The sequence below is a fragment of the Branchiostoma floridae genome, chromosome 13, assembly GCF_000003815.2.
Source record: "Branchiostoma floridae strain S238N-H82 chromosome 13, Bfl_VNyyK, whole genome shotgun sequence".
Classification (NCBI taxonomy): domain Eukaryota; kingdom Metazoa; phylum Chordata; class Leptocardii; order Amphioxiformes; family Branchiostomatidae; genus Branchiostoma; species Branchiostoma floridae.
Window position 1 is genome coordinate 19,998,602 of NC_049991.1, and position 19,176 is coordinate 20,017,777.

Below are 19,176 nucleotides of genomic sequence, written 5' to 3' on the forward strand. Positions count from 1 at the left end.
GTACTGGGCAGGAACACCATCAAGAAGGGACGGTAAGGAGCTTTCTATTCTAATCCGAAGGATTAGGGTTGGGGTTGGGGTTGGGGTTGGGGTAGGGGTAGAGCTAGAGTTAGGGATAAGGTTGGGGTTGGGGTTAGGGTTAGGGAGGAGGAGACAGACCCAGTACTGGACCCTGTTCTGGGCAGGAACACCATCAAGAAGGGACGGTAAGGAGCTTTCTATTCTTATCCGAAGGGTTAGGGTTGGGGTTGGGGTTGGGGTAGAGCTAGGGTTAGGGATAGGGTTAGGATGAGGGGTAGGGGTAGAGCTAGAGTTAGGGATAGGGTTAGGACCTTTGTTAGTGTTAGGGTTAGGGTTAGGGTTAGGGTTGGGGTTAGGGAGGAGGAGACAGACCCGTACTGGACCCTGTTCTGGGCAGGAACACCATCAAGAAGGGACAGTAAGGAGCTTTCTATTCTAATGCAAAGGGTAGGGATAGGGGTAGGGATAGGGATAGGGTTATGATGAGGGGTACGGGTAGAGCTAGAGTTAGGGATAGGGATAAGGATAGGGTTAGGGTTAGGGTTAAGGTTACGGTTCGGGTGAGAGTGAAGGTTAGGGTTAGGGATAGGGATACGGCCATGTGTCACAGTCATCAGGGCTAGCCAAAACTACATGCAAGGGACTGTCCATGAAGGACGAAAAAGGTAGACAAGGGAAAAGATGGGAGGATGACCGCATAGAATGGACAGGCATGAAGGGTGGAGAAAAGTAACTGCCAAATCTTCTGTGTTGCCCCAACAGTCAAATAGTTTGACAAAGAGTCAGATGAATCCAGGGCTCGAAATACTGGGTGCATGTGCACCCAGGTGCACCCAAAATTGGAGCTGTGCACCCAATTATTTTCTTAGGTTTATGTATGGAAAGATATCAAATATACTAGTATACATCATATTCTTGACATCTGAGTGTTAGAAAGGCAATAAAACTGTCTGTCATGGGACTTGTTTAAGAATTTGATAGCTTGTAACTAAGTTTTGTTATTAGGTTTTCTGACAACTACTTTCATTTAAATGGTGCACCCAAAATTTTTTTGGTGCACCCAATTTTTTAAGCTGGGTGCACCAGTGCACCTAATCCCAAAAATGAATTTCGAGCCCTGTGAATCTGAATATCAGATGAGATGATTTTTGCTTTCTTAACCCCGACAGTTACATCAAGATCGGAGACAAGGAGTGCGAGTACAACCCCAACTTCCGGCTGATCCTGCACACCAAGCTGGCCAACCCCCACTACAAGCCTGAGATGCAGGCCCAGTCCACCCTCATCAACTTCACCGTCACCAGGGATGGCCTCGAGGACCAGCTGCTGGCTGAGGTCGTCAGGTGCGAGAGGCCGGATCTTGAGAGCCTCAAGGTAAATACATAACGCTAGTTCACCTTTATCCGCGGGGTAACCTATATCCGTTGTTTGGCAAAATAGTGTATTTAGGCGCATCAGTTCGACGGGTGGTAGTTTTAAACTGCAATGTACTGAAAATACTGAACTTTAAACTAACGTCCGTCAACGTGATATCCCCAAATACCGTGTTTTTAAAAGCAACGGATATAGGTTGCCCAACGGATAAAGGTGAACTAGCGTTAATGATTATTGTGCTTTTAATTTGAATTATTTTTTTTCTTTTCTGAATTCTAGAAATTGAGGATTTATATCCTGAAGCCAGATATCAATCACAATAACAATGAAGTTTATTGCATATTCATGCCCCATTGGGGCTAAATGCACTCAGTTTGGTACATAGAAAGTAATCGGAAAGCTGTACATATACTACAGTTTACATGCTTCTTCTCTCTTCTTAAAACATGCGTGGACGAGCTTACAGAGTTTTTCCAGTATATCGTAGTTAGATGATGACGTAAGGTATTTGAACAGATCTTCCTTCATTAGGTGCGCATATTTTTTACCTATATTAGTGGCATTAGCGAATACATTTCGCAGATCTTTGTACAGTGAACACTCTAGGACCCTGGTAAATAGATTAATTGTTGTGCTTTTGATATTTTCTTTTCGGAATTGGAAAGTTGAAGATTCGTAAATCCTAAGGCCAGATCTTGAGACCCTCAAGACTCTACTGGCAGAGTCTAAAGACATCACAATGTCATGCCCCAAACTGTGTAGCTCTCTCCTTGTATCCTCCTTGTGTACGTAAGGCGACACTGACTTGATTATATGGATGACTCCAAAACTAATGCGCGAGGGCAAAAAAAAAGAATAATCCAGCAGGAAAAAAATGCTTCTTAAAGGTAGTCTCAGGTGTAAACATCCAATTCTTTCCCAGGCATAGTTTGTCTTATGCCCACCTCTAGTAAGACTGTAGGAAACAATCCATGCCATTTATAAAACAAATCAAACTTTATTTAATCAAACTTGGCAGTCAAAAATTCAGACTGAATTGTGCCGATTTTACAAATAAATTCCAACCATACTGCAAATTCACTGCCAATTAAAATCAAAAGATAGGTGGAATACATTTCGTGTGTTTCACCATTTCAATGTTTTTCTTGCCAGTCTTGTTTAAAGAGGGAGACCAGGAATGTGTTGCTGCATCTTATTGATCAGGGACGCTATTTGTCACATGTGGCCACAATTGTTTTTTATTAGATCAAGCGAAAATCAATGCACGCTGAGATGTCATCTGTAAATTTTAGTCAGTGTAGCCCAAGAGTTAAATTTAACGTTTTTCGTTCCTCCCCTGCCAGAGCGAGCTAACGCATCAGCAGAACGAGTTCAAGATCATGTTGAAGGGTCTGGAGGACAACTTTGCCCTCCATTGTGATAGAAAGTTTAATAAACAAATAAATAGATAAACAAAACGTTCTTCGTTCCTCCCCTGCCAGAGCGAGCTGACGCATCAGCAGAACGAGTTCAAGATCGTGTTGAAGGGTAACTTCGCCCTCCATTGTGATAGAAAGTTTAATAAACAAATAAATAAATAAACAAAACATTTTTCGTTCCTCCCCTGCCAGAGCGAGCTAACGCATCAGCAGAACGAGTTCAAGATCGTGTTGAAGGGTCTTGAGGACAACCTGCTCTCCCGTCTGTCCTCCGCAGAGGGAAACTTCCTCGGAGACACCGCGCTGGTCGAGAACCTCGAGACGACCAAGCGTACGGCCGCCGAGATCGAGGTTAAGGTGGGTAGAAAATGTCTTCAGATAGATTGTTATTAGAAAATTAAAGTAATCTTGTCTCCAGGTTAAGATATTTTTCCAATACCTACTCATTGTTTAGGATCCCATGTTGTTGATTTTTGTTGTGAAATTTGATATTATCATTTTAATATTGAAAGGTGATTCGATCTCTACAACTGGTATGGATAAACATGCATATGTGAGATTTGTCAGTGTGCACAATTTGATCGGTACTTGAGTGAACTGGCAAAACAAATCAATACCCTAGTGTACATCTAATTGGGAAATACACGGTTGATAACTTGAACATGTCAAAGTCATTCTAAGCGCATCAATTTCATGTTGTAGTCAGATATTTTGGAAAGGTGGTCCCAACAAGAAATTCCTGGACTCACATTTTTTTATGTTGTTTTTTATGTCAGCACATATTCAACAAATTAAAAACAAATGATAATAATGTAATATACATCAAATTACTTAACAAAGAAATGAATCGAAATTATAGAATTATCTGTTAGCAAATACTGTAAATGCATTTTAAGTTCGCGGGGATTTAATTTTGCGGTAGCGGGAAAAAGGACTTTTCGCGGTGGATTTAAGTTCGCGGCAACACCATAGACTGCAATCTAATACCATTATATATAAAAGAAAACTATTCGCCGTGGTTTTAAGTTAACATTAATCCACCGCGAAAATTTCTGCATTTACAGTGCCATGAAAGGAAATACAGAAAACCAAAGCAAGGGATCATCTTATCTTCCTTCTTAGCGATAAAATGATAATATAATAATAATCATGATAATATTTCTGCATATCATGACAACTCCCTTCGTGTTCTGTAATATTTTTGATCTTGTCAATACCTATATCCATTGCACAGGCAGGTTCTCCTAATTGATTCAGCACCAACTTGTCTTGTCGAAATTTACTTTTCTGTTATCCATTTTGTACTTAATATGTAATGTATGTGGTTTACTATGTTTGTTTTATGCGTATGTTTCTTGAGTAGAAGGCTTAATATAATAAGCAATTTGTGCTTTCTGCCTCATACTCTCAAAATATATGTGAATAAAAAATTTTAAAAAATCCCTTCGTGTTCTGTGCCCTTTAGGTGACGGAGGCGAAGGTGACGGAGGTGAAGATTAACGAGGCGCGCGAGTGGTACCGCCCCGCCGCCGCCAGGGCATCCCTCCTCTTCTTCATCCTGAACGACCTCAACAAGATCAACCCGCTCTACCAGTTCTCACTCAAGGTTGGTGTCTTTTGTTTGTTTGTGTAGGAAATTAACCATCTTGTGGCGAAACGTATAAGGTGTGTACTGAAGAGTGCAAGCTGCATATCCGGACAGATTAAGAAGAAAGTTGAAAACTTCCATCTGTCATACTTGACTGCCTAAATCCATACATTTGTACATGGCATGTGACATGAATTGCGCCAACTGTATCAAGCTTGCGTCACTGCGGGGTTTGTTCACTGTGTCATTGTTTTGTTATTTTCTCCAATTTTTTATAGTTTAGATATAATTGTGCAATACGTAAAAGTATGACTGAGAAGACGACAAAATACATAAAAAGTAAGAAAATTTGTTCTTTATCTCTGCAATTCGTTGAGTGTCTTTTGAGCCCCGTAGTGACGCAATCTTGCCGCAAGTGCAGTGAGATTGCACCTTAAAGACCAAATCTTAGAAACAGAACGAGTTAGTCTTGCTTAACATATTCGTGTCTACTTTCCTCTTAGGCCTTCAGCGTGGTGTCAACAAGGCCATTGAACGTGCCACGGCTGCTGAGGAGGTCAAAGTTCGTGTGGTCAACTTGATCGACTCCATCACCTGGTCTGTGTTCATGTACACGACGCGCGGCCTGTTCGAGCGCGACAAGCTCACCTTCACCGCGCAGGTGGCCTTCCAGGTGAGTCTAACTCTGTACAGCTTCCAGCTGCTTTGGCATATAGAAAAATTGTTGTGTTTCCTGTTTCAGTCCTGAAAAAATAAATTATTAGGGTCAGAAGGTAGGGATTATCTTCTTTTGTTAGAAATCTTTTTGTTTAGACTTTGGCCCTACAAAACAAGAGTGATACAAATCATACAATCACACAGTTTAACAAAGCTGAAATGCATGACGACACATTTTCAATGTAAAATTTCAATTTTGTGCATAATGGCTACAAATCAGTGGATACATTTATCATTAGATAGGACATTCAAGCAGTTTTTTTTTTATTGGAATACCCCCCCCCCCCCCCAAAAAAAAGTCTAGGGTCGGCATGTTTCTCTAGGGTAGGTCGGAAAACAGGAAACAAAACATTTTTCCCCAGGCCTTTGATTTATTTATCAAAATTATTGAGATTTGCCACAATTGTGGAAGGTATAATAGCACGTCTTTAAGGTTTTTTTTGTCCGTTCCTTCCGCCCAGGTGCTCCTGATGCAGAAGCTGATCAACCCTGCAGAGCTGGACTTCCTTCTGCGTTTCCCCGCCCAGGTGAACGTCACCTCACCTGTGGACTTCCTGTCCCACCCGAGCTGGGGAGGAGTCAAGGTAAAACACACCTGTCCTGAAAACTTACAAAATTTAATGTGGAAGATGGCTTAAATGGAGTTAAATATGTGTTTTTGTAGCTATATGACACTGTGACGGTAAATTCACAAGAGGGCAGGAGTAATCTAGTCTGAATACCATACCCCAACCTCAAAAATATGTTTCGTGTTGGGGTCTGGCAGGATGGCTGTAGAAAGGTTCTCGAAGGCCCTTGATCAGAGGGAGGAGAACCTAAGATTTATGACCACTCACACCACAGGTAGCCCGCTACCACACACCACAGTTGGTCAGCAGGCTACCACAGTAGCGAATCAGGTACTTAGAGGTCACAGTAACTGTTATGGATTCAAAAAATACAGTTGAGGGACTTTAACCAATCATGGTAGGGGTGTATTACCTCCTGCTGATCCTGCTGCTGTTCCATTGGTGGAGTTTTTTGCCCACTGAGGCAAAATTGAGAAGCCAGCCTATGCCATCCGGCCAGACCCCTGCACGATAGATACTTGAGATCGGGCTGGGGTTTGGTAACCAGGCTAGGGGTAATAATACAAGGTACAGTCTTACTTAAAAAAGCACAGAGTCTCATAGATAGCATTTCTATCCATTACTATTAGGCAACATGTTAGAGATTTTACATAGAATCTACATAATTTGTAATCTGCCTGTTTCACATTTTATAGCTTCAGTGCAATCCAAATTTATTTCATTCAATGAAGTGTGAGGTCTACCTTATATGAAGAAAAGACAACTTTCATGATGATTTTTTGCTCACTCACAGAAACAAAATGAATTCTAAAAACTTAAGAATTTGTCCTTAGTTGGCCTTTTTTTTCAAATGCAATGCCTTTATCTAAAAAGGAAATCATAAGAATCAACATACAAATAAGTCTATACACTGTGTATTTCTCATTAGGCCCTGTCCCAAATGGACGAGTTCCGAAACTTTGACCGAGACATCGAAGGTTCGGCCAAGCGCTGGAAGAAGTTTGTGGAGAGCGAGTGTCCTGAGAAAGAGAAGTTTCCTCAGGAGTGGAAGAACAAGACGTCTCTGCAGAAACTCTGCATGATGAGGGCCCTGCGGCCTGACCGGATGATGTATGCTGTCAGGTGGGTTGTTTGTTTGTTTGTTTGTTTGTCTGTTTAGTTACTATAGAGACAGCATGTTGAGATGTATGCTGTCAGGTGGGTAATGTTTGTTTGTTTGTTAAGTTACTACTGAAACTGCATGATTTCTTATTAGAGACATATAATCATGATATTTTTATTTTTTTCATATGAATGTTTTTTTATGCACTGTTTTTTGGGCAAGGACGTTGCTTGTGTTCTGTTTATCTATAAGAATAAAATGAGTTTTTTGTCTTTTTCTCATGGTCCATCTCAACATAACTAGTTTGCTGCTGTGTTCGCTTCTGCTACCAGTCTGGGGAACTGTATAGTTCAAATCTTTTAGTGATGACGTCAGATAATGAGCAAATTAAGGAATGGGTTCTAGATCGCAAGCGGACGAGGGTAGAGATATCAAGGTTCCCAGAAAGAATTAGCAGAGATCCGACTGTATGATTACATGTAGTGTATGATAATAAATGCCGGAGCAAACTACTATCGTGAACCCAGGCTAAACATAACACGGCTTTCATGATTGTGAATATTTTATTGTAGGAACTACGTGGAGGAGAAGCTTGGAACACAGTACGTGGAGGGAAGCAGCGTTCCGTTCGCCAAGTCTTACGAGGAGAGCAGCCCCGAGACACCCATGTTCTTTATCCTGTCGCCGGGCGTCGACCCCCTTAAGGACGTGGAGGCTCATGGGAAGAAGATCGGCTTCACCTTCGACAACCGGAACTTCCACAACGTGTCCTTGGGGCAAGGTCAGGAGATTGTGGCGGAACAGGCGCTGGATCTGGCAGCTGTGGAGGGGCACTGGGTCATCCTGCAGGTTTGTTTGTTTGTTTGTTTGTTTGTTTATCTATTTATTAGCATATGTGACAGAATACATTGCACAGATTCCCAGGCAGCATTGCTGATATTGGAGTCAGTTTACAGTCTTAAATTTGAACCCGGCATACATGTTGAATTACATTGTATCTTTCATGATATCAGGTATGACTAATGTAAAAGTGACCTTTTTGGTGATACATTGCCTTTTGCACCAGAACGTCCATCGGGTGGCCAAGTGGCTGGGAACGCTGGAGAAGTAACTTCTCAAAACCGGCTAACAGAATTTCTCCCATACAATTTGAACCAGGCATATATTACGTATCTTTGATACCAGGTATCATGTAAAAGTATGCTTTTGGTAAGCTGGAAATCACAGATCATGTTGCATTTGCATTCATCTGCACCAGAACGTCCAACTGGTGGCTTGAAGTGGCTGGGAACACTGGAGAAGAAAACCTGGCTACCAGAATTTTCACTGACACAGTTTGAACCAGGCATATCAATTACATTACCAACTTGAATTGCCTTTCACAACAGAACGTCCATCTGGTAGCCAAGTGGCTGGGAACGCTGGAGAAGAAACTTGAGAAGTACAGCGTGGGGAGCAACGAGGCGTACCGTGTCTACATCTCGGCCGAGCCGGCGGCCTCCGCTGCCTCCCACATCATCCCGCAGGGCATCCTCGAGTCCTCCATCAAAATCACCAACGAGCCTCCAACCGGCATCCAGGCCAACCTGCACAAGGCCTTCAACAACTTCAACCAGGTGGGTGGGAGAATCTTCATTATGCCTTTGAGTTAGAACTCAGAGAGATTGACCAATCAGAATCGAGAACTCAGAGAAATTGACCAATCAAATTTGAGAACTCAGAGAAATTGACTAATCAGAATCAAGAACTCATAGAGATTGATGAATTGAAATTGACCACTGTGACAGTATTTTTGACACTTTAGCAAATAAGAAACTCAGCGAGATTGACCAATCAGAATCGAAAACTCATTAATATATATAGAGATTGATGAATTGAAATTGAGAATTCAGGGACATTGACCAATCAGAATTGAGAACTCAGAAACATTGACCAATCAATATTGAGAAACCAGACAGGCTGACGATTAAAAATTGAGACCTCAGGGATATCAACCAATCAAATTTGGAACTCATGAGTCTTTGAGACTTTATTTGAAAATCCATAGACCAATCAAATTTGAGAACTCTGATGCAACAACCAATCAGAACGACCAATGACCAATCAGACGATGGGCCAATCAGAATTGAGAGCTCAGACAGGTTGACGATTCAAAATTGAGAACTCAGGGACATTGACCAATAAAATTGAGAACTCAGATATAACAACCAATCAGAATACAGTGACATTGCTTCCTGTGCCCCCCAGGAAACGCTGGAGATGTGTGCCCGTGAGAGCGAGTTCAAGTGCATCCTGTTCGCCATCTGCTACTTCCACGCGGTGGTCGGCGAGCGGCTGAAGTTCGGCCCCCAGGGCTGGAACCGCCCGTACCCGTTCAACACGGGCGACCTCACCATCTCCGCCATGGTGCTCTACAACTATCTGGAGGCTAACGCTAAGGTGGGCCTTTTTTGTCTCAGATTGTCTAAGATTTTAAGTCTGATGGATATTAGTTTGATTTTTAGGGGGTTTACTGTAGCTATTATTCAATGCCATGATGCTACAACTATCTGGTAGCTAATGCCAAGGTGGGCCTTTTTGTCTCAGATTGTTAGATAGGTCATGGATAATAATTATTACCAAGTATCGCCATTGATTTTTGAGGGGTTTTACTGTTTACAGTAGCTGCTATTTGATGCCATGACGCTCTACAACTAACTGAAGGCTAACACTAATTAAAGTTCAGGCCTGAAAACCTTTTCATTGTAGGTTCTTTCACTAGCTGCATGGTTGTGGCCTAGTCCTACATTGTATGTAAAAGTAAAGAAGTGAAAGAACATACTTAGATTATATGACAGGCATGAATAGATACTGCTTGAAATTAGGGTTTTCTCTTGCTCAAGCATTTTTAACAAGGTTTGCATTGGAGTGAAGGCCCTGTGCCCCAAATAAATAAAATTCTGACTTCTGTTGCCTTAGGTGCCATGGGAGGACCTGCGTTACCTGTTTGGTGAGATCATGTATGGAGGTCACATCACCGACGACTGGGACAGGAAACTCTGCAGGACTTATCTGGAGGAGTACCTGCACCCGGATATGGTCAGATTCTTCTTCTCTTCTCTTTTAACTAGTTACAGTTCATCCATCCTAAAACTGTAGCATGCACCCCAACTTTGGGAACAAATTTCAGCACCTTCTCGATTTTAAAAAGCTTGGAAGTGCTGTAATCAAGAAAATATGATGAGCTTAAGTTGTGATACAATTACTAACCATCACCGTATCACGGTAATCAAGAAAATTCAGTTATTAATTACTGTAGTTTGAGTTACACTGTTACAGTGGCAGTTACAATAACTAAGCATTGCCTTATGACAGTAATTGAGAAAGTATTGTAGTTTACAAATGTAATACATTCAATTACAAATCATTACCTTCTAACCTCCCACCACAGCTTGACGGTGAGCTGTCCCTAGCGCCAGGCTTCCCCGTCCCTCCCAACTCCGACTACCAGGCGTACCACCAGTACATTGAATTACAGATTCTCCCCAAATTACTGAGTCTCTTAAAATTGTTACTAACCAATGCCTTCTAACCTCCCACCACAGCTTGACGGTGAGCTGTCCCTAGTGCCTGGCTTCCCCGTCCCTCCCAACTCCGACTACCAGGCGTACCACCAGTATATCGATGACGTGCTGCCCCAGAAAGCCTGTACCTGTACTAACCTGCATATGCAGGTAGTATTTCGAGCTCTGCTAACCATTGCCTTCTACCCTCCCACCACAGCTTGACGGTGAGCTGTCCCTAGCGCCCGGCTTCCCCGTCCCTCCCAACTCCGACTACCAGGCGTACCACCAGTACATCGATGACGTCCTGCCCCCGGAGAGCCCGTATCTGTACGGTCTGCACCCCAACGCCGAGATCGGCTTCCTCACAACCACCTCCGAGAAGCTGTTCCAGACGGTTCTGGAGATGCAACCGCGTGACGCCGGCGCAGGGGGAGGGGCAGGCGCAACCAGGGAGGAGAAGGTTCGTTTAGCTGTTTATTTATTGAATAATTATTAATGAATTAATTAACTTCTGGAGATGCAGCCGCGCGATGCCGGCGCAGGGGGAGGGGCAGGCGCAACCAGGGAGGAGAAGGTTCGTTTAGCTGTTTATTTATTGAATAATTATTAATGAATTAATTAACTTCTGGAGATGCAGCCGCGCGATGCCGGCGCAGGGGGAGGGGCAGGTGCAACCAGGGAGGAGAAGGTTCGTTTAGCTGTTTATTTATTGAATAGTTATTAATAGATTAATTAACTTCTGGAGATGCAGCCGCGCGATGCCGGCGCAGGGGGAGGGGCAGGTGCAACCAGGGAGGAGAAGGTTCGTTTAGCATTTGAATTAAGCGACTCTTACACGCATTATTGCACTGCATTTGTACCAGGGTAGCGCAACAGGTGGTTGTCACTCCAAAACATAAATTCTGTGACGCTTTCTTAATAATATGGAAAAGTACATTAAAATTCCATCACTAAGAATATGAAAATCAGATTGTCCTGGGGGAGGGGCCGGCGCAACCAGGGAGTAGAAGGTTCGTTGAGCTGTTTATTTATTGAATTAATGAATTGATTAACTGTATTGCGCGACATTTGTACATAGTACGCCGGCGCAGGGGGAGGGGCTGGCGCAACCAGGGAGTTATTACACTATCAGGGTGATTTCCAATATTGATTGATTGATTGATTGATTGATTAACCAATGGATTGATTGATTGATTGATGGATTGGTTTACCAATAGATTGATCAATTGATTTGTTGATTGATCGATCAATAAGTCTAGTAATTGATTGATTGATTGATTCATTGACAGATCAAAGGTTGACATTTGTAATTATTGATTTGGAATATTGATTGATTGATTGACAGGTCAAAGGTTGACATTTGTATTGTTTCACACTCTCAGATTGATTTGGAATATTGATTGATTGATTGACAGGTCAAAGGTTGACATTTGCAATTATTGATTTGTAATATTGATTGATTAACTGATTGATTCATTGACAGATCAAAGGTTGACGTTTGTAATGTTTTACACTCTCAGATTGATTTGTAATATTGATTGATTGATTGATTGATTGATTGATTGACAGGTCAAGGGCGTTCTGGACGAGATTGTTGAGAAGCTTCCGGAAGAGTTCAACATGGCTGAGATCATGGCGAAGGCAGAGGAGCGCACGCCGTACGTGGTGGTGGCCTTCCAGGAATGCGAGCGCATGAACATGCTCACCAAGGAGCTCCGCCGCTCGCTCAAGGAGCTGGACCTCGGACTCAAGGTGGGCAGTTTGGAAGTTTCTGTTTTCAGATGAAAACAAACAGAAAAGAAAGGCAGAAATCACGTTGACCATAAGGAGTACTAGAAGAAATTGATATGTTCTCTTTTTGGTCTTTAATAAGTTTCCAAATCAAAGGAAGAAAAACCAGAAACCATGTTAATAGTAATCAGTACTAAAAAAAGCAAACCAAGTGATGGCCTCGTGAATGAAAACAAACAAACTTAACATAACCAACACTAACAAAATACTTGCCTGCCGGCACTTAGTGCTGATGGCGGCTATAGACACTCTCTCCAGAATGCTCTAGATCTGTTTTCGGCATGGGACCGACCCTCAGTTGACTTAGACTTTGACTTCATTATTATCCATTATTCAGGAATTAAGAGCTCTGGTTCTCTTTTTCGGGTAATCCTGGTTACATATATATTAATAGAAACAGTATTTTAGTAACAGTATACACTTCATAGCAAAATTGCACATAAGTCAACATAACATTGACAAGCATGGAAAATTTACACTGTGGCAGGTTTTGAAATTCATTTTTGGGTGCACCACTTAAATTTAAGTAAAGACCTTAATAACAAAACTTAGTTACAAGCTTTCAAATTCTTAAACAACTACCATCACTCACTCACTCACGGCCCATAACCACAGTGACAGACATTTTTATTATCTTTCTAACACTAAGATGTCAAGAATATGATGTATACTAGTAAACTTGATAGCTTTACATACATAAACCTAATAAAATATTTGGGTGCAACCTGTGCACCCACTGAAAAAATTGGGTGTACAGTTCCAATTTTGGGTGTATTTCGAACCCTGCTGTGGTGACCCCTACATGTAACTCTCTGAGTGTGTTAGAGACTATGATAGTCGACTCCTCACACCTTCTCATGCCCAATTCCGCCCCACAGGGTGAACTGACCATCACCTCAGACATGGAGGACCTCTCCAACGCCCTGTTCCTGGACTACGTGCCCGACTCCTGGACCAAGCGCGCCTACCCGTCGCTGAACGGCCTGGCCGCCTGGTACGCCGACCTGCTCCAGCGAATCAAGGAGCTCGAGCAGTGGACGTCGGACTTCAACCTGCCCGCGGCCGTATGGCTGGGCGGCTTCTTCAACCCGCAGTCCTTCCTCACGGCCATCATGCAGGTCTGTTTCTTTGTTTGTTTGTTTGTTTGTTTGTTATTAGTATACAGTAAAAGCCAGTTAGTTGCACAACGGATAATCGCACAGCTCTGTTAATTGCACGGAATCCCAAAATCCTGTGGTGGCGTGGTCCAGCTTGATAACTTCGCTTTGTTGCACCATCCGGATATGTGCACGAAATGTACTCAGCAAATGGAGTGTGCACTTAAGCGGTTTGTACTGTACTTTGTAAAGTACCTCTGATAATGTGTAGTAAACATAATCACTTCTTTGGTTAGTTTAGCAATATACTTGTTCTTGTACAATGTACTAGTATATAACAGGTCCTGTATGATTACAATATGGTGTTGAAAGTACAATGTACCAGTGCCTAGGATGCAACTATTTTACACTGCAAAATTGTATATTTCTTAAAGTTTGCACGGTTCAACCGAAATCTAAAAAGAAAAACAAACATATGAGAAGCTCTATCGACCGACCCTGGGTATGCTGGGTCAGCATACTCACATCAATTGCAAGCTGTTGGTTGACCTATCGAAACTGCATTACATGTACAAGTGTAGCCAGTGCAATGTCAATAAAACTATGTACGGTCCTTGAGGGAGATTAAAAAAAGGAGGCAGTTTTGTGTTCTTTATCTATAATCTGGTATCCAGCCTGTTTGTAAACTCACTATACTGCCGGGTAGTTTATTTATGCGCCTTGAACTTGGGCTGATGCGAAAACCTGTTTTTTTCCCTTAATACCAGAGCATGGCCCGTAAGAACGAGTGGCCGCTGGACAAGATGTGCCTGCAGTGCGACGTGACGAAGAAGAATCGTGAGGACTTCAGCTCTCCGCCGCGCGAGGGCTCGTACATCCACGGGCTCTTCATGGAGGGGGCGCGCTGGGACACGCAGACAGGTGGGCGTTTGTTTATTAATTTTGTTTTATTGGGATCTCCATTCATTGGTGTTTCACTAGTAATTTTGAGAAACCAGTCTGTTAGGAACCGAAATGTTAGGAACCAGGGCTTTTGATGGAGAGTGATCTAGTCTCAATCTTGCGAGAGAGCACAAGACTAGGTCAGGCTTGCATAGATCACCCTTGCCTCCTTGTGGAGTAGGGGTAGGACTTGGGCAGCTCCTAACCCTCATTGCGGTTCACTGAATGTGGATGGCCTCCTTAATCTTTCTGGGTACTGTAGATTAATGCATTTACATTTGGAGGGATTTAATTTTGCGGTACTAGTGGGAAAATGGAGTACGTGTTAAGTGCCGTGGTTTCTGAGTTCACTGTGGTATACAGCAGGTTGTATGGAGAAATGAATAAATTTGAACTCAAAATATAAAATGTGCTGTATTTATGTCACTTTGTCTTCATGTGTGTTAAGCTTCAAAAGTACCTCAAACAGTTTGGTGAAATGTTTAGTACAGAAATGTAATAATACATACTGTAGATACATGTACTAGGGAGAAGGTGGTGCCAAAGACAGAAGGAAAATGCTTGTGGTGGTTTTGAGTTTGTGGTGAAGCAGCTACCGCAAAAAACATGAAGTTGAACATAAAGCCACCATAATGTTTTGTACTGTTACAGAAATGTTCTAATAATATTACAAGTTAAAGCCACCATCTGTAAACTTTGATATACCCTGACACAATGGATATAGGTGAACTAGTGTTACAGTGAAGTGATGGTCTTAAACTTTCTTTACCCCCCCCTCCAGGTCTGATCGCGGACTCCCGTCTGAAGGAGCTCACCCCCAACATGCCCGTCATCTTCATCAAGGCCATCCCCGTGGACCGCCAGGATTCCAAGAACGTCTACGAGTGCCCCGTCTACAAGACGCGCCAGCGCGGACCCACCTTCGTCTGGACCTTCAACCTCAAGACCAAGGAGAAGCCGGCCAAGTGGGTCCTGGCAGGCGTGGCCCTGCTGCTGGCTGTGTAAAACCGGACAAAACCGGTTTCAACTGGACAAAACCAGTTTCAACCGGTTTAAACTCGATAGAACCTGTTCTAGAACCAATCCACCTGTTGGAAATCTGTTACGTTTTTCTCAATCCGGAATTAACCAGTGTAAACCAGATTTTGCTTGGGTAGAACCGGGTAAAACTGCCTTGCAACTTTTTGTTTCATGCTGACATTGTGACAATCTGAAAGGTCCGTTCATTCTTCTTGGTACATTCTATCCAAACTGGAATCAACCAGTTCCAACTGGTTTGATTCATACACTTCAGTAGTTAGAATTGAAATGAAACTGCTTCAGTTTCGCGTGCATATAAAAATGAATGGAAAACAAAGTTTCAGTTTTCATGTGCCAATGATTTCAAACTTGTCACAAAACTTTCATGAATGACAATCACATTACAGTACCTTTGGTTTCGCTGAGCAACACACTGTTTGTTTTTTTTTACTTGTCGAGATCTTCATTTTTTTCAACAGTGAGTCTTTTTCTTTTCTTGCCATCCTTACATATGATCTTCAAGACGAGAAGCATTTGATCGTAGATTGAGGACAAATATTGGTCCTTAAAGCAGTTTGTGTGGCATACATGTAATAAAATGTCCGTCCAAATGTTGAAACGTTGACTATAAAAGGTTCTTTCGAACCTTGTTTGTTGCTGCTGGTTTAAAATGTCATGATGCTGCAAAATTTTCTTTACATATTGGAGCTGAAAGTGTTTTGGGTGCAAAATATTTAAACTTATATGTTTTTGGATATGCAAAGATACAAAGACTATGATTATAGATGGTGAATATATCTGGTGACTGTGTTGAAATGTTTGAGATTTATAAAGTGAACATATGTCTGATGTTAATAGTTTGTCGCCATGTTTTTTTGTTGATTCAAAATAAAGGCAACTGAGTAACACGTTTGCTTCTCCAAAGTTCCTATAGTTGTGAGAAGGGGTAAAGTAATTTTTGTGAACATGACGTACTCAAAAAAATTCAAAGTTATCGCACACTTGTGTTGGCATGTCACCCAAGTGTAATGTCAATATGCTGCAAAATAACAAAGGATACACCATAATTATAATCTGATGTAGTGCAATTGTGACATAATGTCAGAAATGGGGAGTTCATTCTTGTGACAGCCAGGTCCCATGACCACAACACTTTGTAATGATGTCTTAAGTCACTGGTGGACTTGTAATGTGGGTTTTGTGTTCTGGCACACGTGTTTGTTCATTGTATGTTTGAATGGTGTGGAAGGTTCTAATAAGAACAACTAATACACAAGGCTGTAAAAAGAATTTTGAAAGTGTTGAATAAAAAAATGAAATAAATTCTCATCGTAATTGTCTACTGATTGTTTTCTCACTCTGATTGTTGAATAGGTTAACTGAATCTGGGAGAACGGAATTTGTGTCACCTAAGCTTCCTCAGAGCAATTCTGAGTGGTTCAAACTGAACCGCAGCAATATGACAGTCACTGCGCAGCAATATGACAGTCACTGCGCAGCAATATGACAGTCACTGCGTAGCAATATGACAGTCACTGTGCAGCAAGATGACAGTCACTGTGCAGCAAGATGACAGTCACTGCGCAGCAAGATGATAGTCACTGCGCAGCAATATGACAGTCACTGCGCAGCAAGATGACAGTCACTGCGCAGCAAGATGACAGTCACTGCGCAGCAAGATGACAGTCACTGCGCAGCAAGATGACAGTCACTGCGCAGCAAGATGACAGTCACTGCGCAGCAAGATGACAGTCACTGCGCAGCAAGATGACAGTCACTACTTACAGATGCTGTCACAAACCAGTCAGTCAGCCCTGAGGAAGGCGATAGACTGTCGCCGAAACGTCGGTGGAAATGAAGCTGTGGTTCTATATAGTGTCTTTACACAGTTATGTGCCAACTATTCACGAATGAATAAATATTTTGGAATGGCTGTAACGTTAGATGTAAATGCAGGAATATATACCGACTAGGGTTTTTTTCAAAACCGGTTTTTCTTGTTGGACCAGTCCAGAAAAAAACAGACCTGAAAAAAAAATCAGTAGATCGGATGTTGGACAGATTCGAAAAGGCGTTCATGTGTTTAGGGCTTAACGGCCCAAGAAAATAAGAGTGGAGCAGAGGAGAGTTTACAGTTATTTTTACCAAGCTTCTACAGTCAAAATTGGTCTAGAAAAGAGGCAGTTAGTGTTGTTTACATGACTCGAATAGGATTTTAAAACGTGAATGGACGTCAGATATTCCACCCAAAGAAATTTTGTAGCGAAATCGACAATTGTTTTGAGTATCGCCCACTCACAAGTTTTCACAGACGATAAGGTCCTGACCTGGACATGATCCTCTGGACCGCACCTGTGCCAGAATTTTCTGCACCGGTACCCACCCCTAATTCCGACATCACGTTCCCAATAGTCCAGACATGTCAATGTACATGGGGAATCTTTGTTATCATCATTGTTAGGGTGGCCTTCGCCATGAACATTTAATACTTCATCTCTAAGCGGTGTGTACCTATCACACGTATTTCTTCGTCGTTTTCCTCCCAACTCCATGCAGATGTTGGGGTGCCATTAGAACGTTTCGATTCGCTGCCGAGCTTCAACCAAACAACTTTCCTAAAACTAGTGAAAAGTTCAATTAGCCTATTTCTTGGAATACATGTACATGTAAATTCTTGTGCTATAAAATATTCTCGAGAGAGGAAAGGGAACAAGAGGCCACCAATGAGGACGGCTCTTGACGTCATCAGCCGCATCCAATAGGATGAGGACCTTCCGAGCAAGAACTTCGTGATTGGCTACTTGGACAGGTTTACAGGTGAGACCAACTTTTATATAATCGAACATTTGAAAAATGACAATGCTCTTTTCAAGGCAGGCATCTAGTATTCAGAAATTGTTTGGGGTTGGGGAGATTCCGAAACATTACTTGTAAATGGAAGCCACTATATGAAGTTCACTTGTTACAACTGGTAAGAAAAAATGATATTGCATCGGCCGGGAATCGAACCCGGGCCTCCCGCGTGGCAGGCGAGAATTCTACCACTGAACCACCGATGCTTCTGTCCCAGCGAGACTTCACATTTGATTGGTGAAAAATGCAAGCTAAAACAATTGACACGTGCCTAACCCAGACCAAATAGCCCACGTATTGTAAACGATCGTGAAGGGAAACAATTCTATTTCTTCGGTTGCTTGAGTAACTGCTTTTGTGGCGTACCAGTTTCACCAGGACGTCTTAAACCTCCATCGATGCACTTTGTATCCAGGTGTTGAGGAGAGACCGTTCGACGACTTCACGTGGGGAGAGCTGAGCGATGCCGAGCAGGACGACCTGGCCATCCCGCAGCACCGCATCCAGTACTTCAAGTACCACGACGAGAGGGTGGGACTTTTTCCTCCGACACCCTATGTTCCGAAACTGCTATGTTCCGAAACTGCTATGTTCCGACACCCCTGTGTTGATAAAAAGTCATGCACAATTAAGTTAATGTAAATATTGTGTTACGTGAGCTCGAAACTGCAAATGTATCGTCAAATATTTTCGTATGCCTAGTCAAGTATGGTTGTAACATGTAATACTGTGACATGTTTGTAAAATTTCAGGAAATTGTCGAATAAACAAAATATATCAGCTTAAAGCAAGGAGTTGAGGTTAAATTTCTAGCCAGATTAGACGCAAGCATCACTTTGTTATTTGATTCCTTGTTGTTTTATTTCATGTCTTTATCATAATCTCTTGACTTTGTTATTTAGCGTTTTGTAGCCATGTATGTGTGTCCTTATTTTGTTTATGTACATGTACATGAGGAGAAGACCTCGATAAGCAGGGTCTGCTTTCCGTCTCGTCCTCTTTAAAGAAATGTGAATTAGAAAAAATTTAAAAAGCATCGGTGATTCAATTCTCGCCTGACACGTGGGAGGCCCGGGTTCGATTCCCGGCCTTTGCAAGTATCTTCAAAGTTTTTTTGTTTGTTTAGTCCTCTATTTAAC

General features: G+C 42.3%; 1 protein-coding gene, 1 long non-coding RNA gene and 1 other non-coding gene across 3 annotated transcripts in view; 2 read left to right on the forward strand and 1 right to left on the reverse strand.

Annotated features, from left to right (window-relative positions):
* The window catches only part of LOC118428621 (dynein beta chain, ciliary-like), a 106,091-nt gene extending 90,726 nt beyond the window's left edge, over positions 1-15,365 (forward strand). Inside the window, 16 exon segments of the mRNA XM_035838726.1 lie at positions 1,191-1,395; positions 3,006-3,170; positions 4,279-4,419; positions 4,905-4,917; positions 4,920-5,074; positions 5,580-5,702; positions 6,616-6,809; positions 7,362-7,638; positions 8,178-8,405; positions 9,037-9,228; positions 9,748-9,867; positions 10,552-10,794; positions 11,904-12,086; positions 13,004-13,243; positions 13,990-14,143; positions 14,946-15,365. Coding sequence (XP_035694619.1) covers positions 1,191-1,395; positions 3,006-3,170; positions 4,279-4,419; positions 4,905-4,917; positions 4,920-5,074; positions 5,580-5,702; positions 6,616-6,809; positions 7,362-7,638; positions 8,178-8,405; positions 9,037-9,228; positions 9,748-9,867; positions 10,552-10,794; positions 11,904-12,086; positions 13,004-13,243; positions 13,990-14,143; positions 14,946-15,169 — 2,857 coding nt within the window. The 3' untranslated portion in view covers positions 15,170-15,365.
* A 2,571-nt stretch (positions 15,366-17,936) lies between these two features.
* Positions 17,937-18,575, forward strand: LOC118429654. Its single transcript, XR_004832765.1, has 2 exons — positions 17,937-18,001; positions 18,453-18,575. It is a non-coding gene; the product is annotated as an uncharacterized LOC118429654 (long non-coding RNA).
* Trnag-gcc lies at positions 18,173-18,243 on the reverse strand. Its single transcript has one exon. It is a non-coding gene; the product is annotated as a tRNA-Gly (tRNA).
* Positions 18,576-19,176: the final 601 nt, after the last annotated feature.